General features: G+C 47.8%; 1 protein-coding gene across 1 annotated transcript in view; it reads right to left on the bottom strand.

The window, feature by feature from the left end:
* CDC42BPB (CDC42 binding protein kinase beta (DMPK-like)) overlaps positions 1 to 8,624 on the bottom strand; it is a 99,332-nt gene that overhangs the window by 26,835 nt on the left and 63,873 nt on the right. The window contains exons 17-19 of the mRNA XM_011991792.1: positions 7,248 to 7,396; positions 5,802 to 5,896; positions 2,104 to 2,183 (exon numbers count right to left, since the gene is read on the bottom strand). Of these exons, the coding sequence (XP_011847182.1) occupies positions 2,104 to 2,183; positions 5,802 to 5,896; positions 7,248 to 7,396 (324 nt within the window). The remainder of the gene's footprint in view (positions 1 to 2,103; positions 2,184 to 5,801; positions 5,897 to 7,247; positions 7,397 to 8,624) is intronic.

Below are 8,624 nucleotides of genomic sequence, written 5' to 3'. Positions count from 1 at the left end.
GCAGAAACAGGCTTATCAAAGATCCGGTGGGCACTTACCGGTTATTTGCTTCTTCAAAACCGAGGATTTCAGGGAAAAGAGAAGCATTGCCAATTTGATAAAACAAACAAACATTCTGACAGGTGAAGATGAAGAGGTGTGCATCCAGAGTGGCTGTGAGCAATGCAAGCCTGTGACAGACACAGGCCAGGATGCTAAGCGCCCACCCCAGGGGAGGTTGCTCCAGGCAGCTGCCCACATGGGCACCTGCTGACTACCCCCTACTCACACAGGCAGCAACCCTAGCCAACCCCACCTCAACCCAACGATCAGACTTGGCATCATCCACCCTGGGCAGGCCGGCCTCTGTGTGTGGGAAGGGCACAGCTCCTCCTGGGCAGAGTTTGTGCCAAAGGTTCAACCCACATCTGATCAAGATGGAACATCAGACAAACCCAGAGTGGACATTCTGCAGGACAACTGACTTGGGTAACACCAAAATATCATTGTCATAAAAGAGGGGACAGATGGGGAACTGTTCCAGATTAAAGGAAACAAAAGACTAAATGCGATTCGTCATCTCCAGGTAGATCCAGAACTAGGAGGAAAAGCCAGCAGGAAAAGACGTTCCCAGGACAAGGGACACATGGATACGGGCTGTCCCACGGCACCAGCGCAGAATGCCTGACGACAGTGACACTGTGGTTATGTGGGAGAATGCCCCAATCGTGGGAAATAACTGCTGAAGTATGTTGGGGTCACTGACACCTGCAAGTCGCTTTCAAATACTGCTGAGGAAAAAAGTCTCTCTGCTGAGAGAGAGAAAGCAGACGCAGCGAAACCCCAGGTGAGGGACACGCACACATGCACCCTACTCTTCCCACTCGCCTGCAGGGTTGGAGTTTTCTAAATCAAAGGCTGGAACCACCTCCCCCTCCCTGCACCCCCATCAGGAGTTCCATTAGTGAGCTCTGCTCTCCCCGTTCCAATGTGCTTCGCGTGCTGCTGTCAAGGGTGCATCCCTACAGGTGCAGAAGAGGAGGAAAGGCTGTCCTGCCTCCACGGAATGCCACCAAGAACCTGCGGCCCACGGAGGGAGGCAGTGGGCTCTGCTCCTCACTCGACAGCTAATTCCCAAGTAGATGACCAGCGGCTCTGGCTGCCTGAGGGGCTGGCCTCCTTGCGAGGGTCTTGGCGAGGCACCTGGGGCCAGACTGTTCCCATCAACCACCTTTCCCATTGATCCCCAGTGCTGAACTCTATAGCTATACAGATGGAAATACAACTAAAGTAATTTTATTTGCTCTAGTGTGGGATTTCTTTTTTTTTTTTTTTAAGAGATAAGGTCTCGCAATGTTGCCCAGGCTGGTCTTGAACTCCTGGGTTCAAGTGATCCTCCCACTTCAGCCTCCCAAAGTGCTGGGATTATAGGTGTGAGCCACCGCACCCATCCCAATGTGAGAATTTGTATTAAAGTACTTACTCGAAATACTTGCTACAGGCCAGGTGTGGTGGCTCACAACTGTAATCCCAGCACTTTGGGAGGCCGAGGGGCGGGGGGGCAGATCACAAGGTCAGGAGTTCGAGACCAGCCTGGCCAATATGGTGAAACCCTGCCTCTACTAAAAATACGAAAATTAGCCGGGCACAGTGGCGGGTGCCTGTAATCCCAGCTACTCCGGAGGCTGAGGCAGGAGAAGCGCTTGAACCCAGGAGGTGGAAGTTGCAGTGAGCCAAGATCATGCTACTGCACTCCAGCCTGGGTGACACAGCAAGACTCTGTCTCAAAAAAAAAAAAAAGAAATACTCACTACACAGCTGAGGCCAGTGTAGATTTCTCCCTAAAGATGCTGAGCACTTTTTTAATCTCATTTCTACTTAACTTGAGTTGAGAAAGCTTCTCTGGGAGCAACTCAAATACCCTGAATGTCTCTTACCTTATGCATTTAATGTGGGTTGATTACATGTGGGTCAAGTACATAGTTAGCACAACCCTGAGATAAATACTGAATGTATATTTACTGGTGTGTTTGTGGCCCCATGAGTGGTAAAATCATGTATTACACTATTTTTAACTTATCATAAACTCATCTGTCACTTAAAAAAAGAAAAACAATGACTCACTCTAAATGTCAGGTCATGTGCAAGGGGTGCAGTGTTGAAATACTCAAAAATGGAATCCTGAAAATCTGGGAGTTTGAGACCTGTAAAAAGAAACAAAGAATAGTCAAGGTAAAAAAAAACTAAAGTCTACATATTATTTTCAGACAGAAAGACTCAACGTCTTCAAGATGTCAATTCTCCTTAAGTAAGTGATACATCTGACATGATCCCAGTTGAAAAAAACACCAGGCGTTCCTCCAGAGATGAACAATAATCAAAAAGTTCACCTGAAAAAGTAACCAAGGGACCGGGCGCAGTGGCTCACACCTGTAATCCCAACACTTTGGGAGGCCGAGGTAGGCAGATCACCTGAGGTCAGGAGTTAAAGACCAGCCTGGCCAACATGGTGAAACCCTATCTCTGCTTAAAATACAAACATTAGCTGCACATGGTGGCATGTGCCTGAAATCCCAGCTACTTGGGAGGCTGAGGCAGGAGAATCTCAGCCAAGATCACGCCACTGTACTCTAGCCTGGGTGACAGAGCAAGACTCTGTCCCAAAAAAAAAAAAAAAAAAAGGCCAGGCGTGGTGGCTCACACCTGTAATCCCGGCACTTTGGGAGGCCGAGGCGGGCATATCATGAGGTCAGGAGATTGAGACCATCCTGGCTAACACGGTGAAACCCCATCTCTACTAAAAATACAAAAAAAAAAAAAAAAAAAAACAAGCCGGGCGAGGTGGCGGGCGCCTGTAGTCCCAGCTACTCGGGAGGCTGAGGCAGAAGAATGGCGTGAGCCCGGGAGGCGGAGGTTGTAGTGAGCCGAGATCGCGCCACTGCACTCTAGCCTGGGCAACAGAGTGAGACTCCACCTGGAAAAAAAAAAAAAAACAAAAAACCCCAAAACCACAGGGGTGGCTGGGCTGGGGGTAGGTGGAGGAGGAGTAGATCTATCAGGTATTAAAGCAGATTCACTAAGGCCTCTACGATAAGAATCATGGCCGGGTGCAGTGGCTCACACCTGTCATCCCAGCACTTTGGGAGGCCAAGGCCAGAGGACTGCTTGAGGCCATGAGTTTGAGACCAGCCTCGGCAACACAGAGACCCCCCATCTCCACAAAAAAATAAGTAAAATTAGCTGGGCATGGTGGTATGTGCCTGTGGTCCCAGCTACTTGGGAGACCGAGATAGGAGGATCACCTGAGCTGGGGAGATTGGGGCTGCACGTGCCCCTGCACTCCAGCCGGGGTGACAGAGTGAGACCCTGTCACACACACACAAAAACACGAATCAAAAAACAAGAATCACATGGTTCTTGCCCATGAACAATGGAACGGGAGAAAATCCAGAAACAGACCCAAGTGCCCATGGTGATCCTATACATGACAACAGTCATACATAAAATCAGCAGGAAAAATAGCTGGTATTAATAACTGCTGCTGGACAACTAGCCAGCCATTAGCAAAAGACAAAACTGGATATACTCCTCAAACTGTATGTCAGAACGCATTTCAAATGGATCAGTATTCTAATTACAAAAATGAGGCTGGGCACGGTGGCTCATGCCTGTAATCCTAGCACTTTGGGAGGCAAGGCAGGCAGATTGCTTGAGTCCAGGAGTTCAAGATCAGCCTGTGAAATACTGCGAAACCCCATCTCCAAAAAAAAAAAAAAAGAAAGAAAACAATAACTAGCCAGGTATGGTGGCACGTGCCCGTAGTCCCAGCTACTCAGGAGGCTGAGGTGGGAGGATCACTTGAGCCCAGAAAGTTGAGGCTGCAGTGAGCCCTGATCGTGCTACTGCACTCCAGCCTGGGCAACAAAGCGAGACCCTGAATCAATCAATCAATCAATCATGAAGCCACACAAGTATAAGAAGCATGGGAAAATCCTTCCAACAACTGGGAGTTAGCTGTATTTTCCTATTTACGACTCAAAAAAGGAAAAAGACTGAAAATTTGACACACAAAAAATTTTGAAAACCACCTTTTTTTTCTTTTCCTTGAGAGACGGAATCCGGCTCTGTCGCCCAGGCTGGAGTGCAGTGGCGAGATCTCAGCTCACTGCAACCTCTGTTTCCCAGGTTCAAGTGATTCTCCTGCCTCAGCCTCCTGAGTAGCTGAGACTATAGGTATGCACCACCACGCCCAGCCAATTTTTGTATTTTTAGTAGAGATGGCAAAACCACTTTTTTTTTTTTTAAAGACAGCGTTTTGCTCTTGTTGCCCAGGCTGGAGTGCAATGGCGCAACTGTGGCTCACCGCAACCTCTGCGTCCCAGGTTCAGGTTCAAATTGAAACAATTCTCCTGCCTCAGCCTCCTGAGTAGCTGGGATTACAGGCATGCACCACCATGCCCAGCTAATTTTGTATTTTTAGAAGAGATGGGGTTTCTCCATATTGGCCAGACTGGTCTCGAACTCCAGACCTCAAGTGATCCACCTACCTCGGCCTCCCAAAGTGTTGGGATTACAGGCATGAGCCACCGTGCCCGGCTGCAAAACCACTTTTATTTGGCAAAAAAATAAATAAATGAATAAGCAAAGACAAAGAGAAACAAGGAAAATACTTGCAACTTACATCACAAACAAAAGGACTAATCCCCATAATGCAAAAGGCTTTTAGAAATCCACCAGACTAATAACCTGAATTTTTAAAAGTGGGCAAACAATAAAAATATATAATGCACAAAATACAAAAGTTCCTCACACACATAAAAAGATGCTCCATCTTACTTATGAGAAACATGCAAGTTAAACCTCTATGGAGATGCTATTTCTCACCTATTCAGAGCAGCAAAAATCCAAAAGTCTGAAATCCTACTTTGTGGGTAGGCTGTGGGGCAGAAACCCCTCATGCAGAGTAGGAGGAGTGTCAGTGCACAGTCTCTGGAGGCCTGTCCGTCAGCACATAGCACGAGTGTACAGGCATGTTTGCCCTTTGCCCTGGCAATCCCACTTCTAGAACTCTATCCCGAAATACACCGACAAAAATAGGAAATGTTCTATCCATTCAGTCACTCCTGGCAGCACTTTCTATGACAGCAAATGCCAGGGAATAACCCATCCCAGCGGCTGGCCAGCCCACGGCAGTGCACAGTGTAGCTGCAGAGGGGGCCAGGGGGCCCCCCCAGCACAAAATGATGCCTTTTATGTAATCAGGGGATGCAAATGTGTGCCTAGATTTGTGTGTATTTGCCATATGTTTTCAAGATGAAAGGAAGGATAGGCTGGGCACGGTGGCTCACACCTGTAATCCCAGCACTTTGGGAGGCTGAGGTGGCTGGATTGCCTGAGGTCAGGAACTGCAGACCAGACCAGCTTGGCCAACATGGCACAATTCCATCTCTACTAAAAACACAAAAATTAGCCAGGGATGGTGGTGGCGTGTGCCTGTAATCCCAGCTACTTGGGAGGCTGAGACGGGAGAAGCGCTTGAACCCAGAATGCAGAGGTTGCAGTGAGCTGAGATCACGCCACTGCATTCCAGCCTGGGTGACAGAGCAAGACTGTTTCACACACAAAAAAAGGAAGGATAAACCAAAAACAATGGCTAGCTTTGGGGAAAATATCTTTGAAGATGCTATTTGAAAATGTTGATTTTGGAATTCTGTAGGTACTTTACGTAACTAAAGTAACTATTAAGTCAAAAAGAAAATAAAACCACTCATTTGAAAAATATTTATATTCAAATAATGCAGAACTGCCTGATGTTAGTTTACCAGTATCTGCTCTGAATTTTTCTTCCATCTTTTTCTTCAAAATTTCCATTTCTTCTAATAATTCTCTGTTTTTGGCTTCAGAGTCCTTTAGTTTGCTAAAATAAAAAATAAATCGCTTTAAGTGCACTGAGAAGAGGTTGTCTATGAGGCGGTCTGGGGCAGGGCAGGATGAGAGGGCCGGGGTGTCTCCCCAGCACCGGGGACTGTTCAGAACACGGCAGCTCATGCTGGGCCTTTCTACTGCACACACTACAAACAGTATGAATATTTCAAACATAAACATTCAGGCAGGAATTTAAAAAGTCATGGCTGAGGAAGGTGTGTCTCATGATGGCCTAACGGAGCTCTGACCTTCCTAATCTCCTTGCCAGGCGAGTCCTCTGTTCTCCAGGGACACAGGGCCCAGGCCGCTCAGCCATCAGCCCCGCCAGTATCTTTCCCATAACTGGCAAGATGGTGGCTGCACCAAGAAGCACCAGCACCAGCCGCACCGGCAGCCTTGCAGTTCCAGCAACTTCATGGAGGGGACAGAGAAAGTCAGGCTGCCACGGGGAACAGCTGGCCAGGAGGGACGCAGTTTGTGGGGGGCGGGGGGGCGTTCCACTTATCAGTGGGGTGACAGTGGGCAAATCACCTGCAGAGTGCGTAAGCAGGAGTAACAAGAGCGCCTGCCCTGTTGGGCTGTGGGAAGGTCACAGGATTTAACAGAACAGTCTTACAGCAGTTCCCGGTACAAAGGAAGTCAATTTAACTGAAACCTATTACCATTAATTCTTTTAGCCCCAAACTAACAGGATTTGGGACTCAGTAATTCTGTTAAAGACACTGTCCCTTCTAGGTCCTCGTCCGCCTCATGGCACAGCACAGCTGGCCTGGTTTTTATGAAACTGACTTTCATTGTCGTATCCTTATAAAACAGGATCTGCAAAGAGGAAACTCTCAGCTAATACCGACTGAATTTACTGCTGTGTGAAAATGGCATTCTCGTTACTGCTTGGAGTTAGAGAAAAATTTCAAGTGAGAATGCCATCTTCAACCTGTTTTAAAATATTTGCGTTAGCTTGAAAGGAACAATCCTGAGTTAGTGAATGGAGCGGCATGGAGGTGACTAAGCAGTGAGAGGGGCTCCTGTCAGACAGTGGTATGAGTCTCACTACCCAGCGTGGGGGCACAAGCACCCGCTGCTGTCAAAACACGGCTTGCACCGCACTGCACACCCCCGCGGCAGGCGAGGCCCTGCACCCTTGTGGCCACCTCCTCCGTGCCAGAACGGCCTGCTATTCAGGGCTCCTGCAGGTAAACCCGACTCGCTGCTTCCTAAGGTGCCAGTAAACCCCGTGGCCCCGATTTTCCAGGTGAGGAGCATCAGAGCCCACAAGGCTCAGGGCTGGCTGAAGGCCACACAGCCCCCGCTCCTACTCAGAGTTAGACCCCAGCACCAAGTACCTTTCCAAGGTGAGGTTGGCATCCTTGACCTTCCTCAGCTCCTCCTGGACAAGCTGCTTGGCCCGGATCTCCGCCTCCAGGGCCGACTGCAGCTCCAGCCGCGCGGACATGTCCAGCTTCTGGCTGCGGCGCACCTTCCACAGTGGATCCTTGCGACATGGTTACGGTGTTAAAAATGCACTTTCAGTTATCTACTTGTTAAACTAATGTTAACAAATAAGTTATCTTTGTCTAACCTTAAGCCATTACTGTCTCACTTAGGTATTAACTCTAAATTATTGAGGTGCCTCAGGAGTTTCAGTTTTGATATTTTATGACTTTTACTCTTCCTTAGAAATCTTGTAAAAAAGAACATTTACTTTATCTTTGAGAAGAATAAAAGTAATTCTGTGGTACAACCTCTTTTTTTTTTTTTTTAGATGGAGTTTTGCTCTTGTTGCCCAGGCTGGAGTGCAATGGCGTGATCTCGACTCACTGCAACCTCCGCCTCCAAAATTCAAGCAATTTTCCTGTCTCAGCCTCCCCAGTAGCTGGGATTACAGGTGCACGCCACCACGCCTGGCTAATTTTTGTATTTTTAGTAGAGACAGGGCTTCACCATGCTGGCCAGGCTAGTCTCAAACTCCTGACCTCGTGATCCACCCACCTTGGCCTCCCAAAGTGCTGGGATTACAGGCGTGAGCCGCTGAGCCTGGCCTCTGTAGTGCAATTTGTATTTGGGTCCACTGAACCCTGGACCTTTTACAAACCTAAGGTACATTATAGGGTTCGGTTATCTTTTTCTCATAACTTGAAACATTTTGCGATTTCACCGTCCTGGGAATTATGTCATTACTCATTCCTACCTGTGATTAAAAAAAAAAAAAAAGACTAAAATAATAAGGGAAGAATGACGGAGTGACCTAGGATGAAGCAACAGTGGAATATGCCAGTTCACTAACATCACCCTTCTGTTTTCTTACTGAGTTGCCCAATGTATGATATCAACTTTCAGGAGGTATAAAAGAAGTCTAGAGACGCCATCTTGCTGATTTTTCTTTTTTTAAACCAAAAACCTTCATTGAACACAACTGAGAATTCTTCATTTTCCATCTACAATGGTAAAGAGAAGAAAATGGACAGAGGAACGCCAGGTGTGGTGGCTCACACCTGTAATCCCAGCACTTTGGGAGGCTGAAGCGGGCAGATCACCTAAGGTCAGGAGTTTGAGACCAGCCTGGCAAACGTGGCAAAACCCTATCTCTACTAAAATACAAAAATTAGCCCGGTGTAGCGATGCACACCTGTAATCCCAGCTACTTGGGGGGCTGAGGCAGGAGAATCACTTGAACCCAGGAGGTGGAGGTTGCAGTGAGCCGAGATCACACCACTGCACTC

This window comes from Mandrillus leucophaeus, unplaced genomic scaffold (assembly GCF_000951045.1).
Source record: "Mandrillus leucophaeus isolate KB7577 unplaced genomic scaffold, Mleu.le_1.0 Scaffold4, whole genome shotgun sequence".
Taxonomy (NCBI): domain Eukaryota; kingdom Metazoa; phylum Chordata; class Mammalia; order Primates; family Cercopithecidae; genus Mandrillus; species Mandrillus leucophaeus.
Note: the sequence above shows the minus strand (reverse complement) of the source record. Positions and strands in the feature narration are given on the sequence as shown.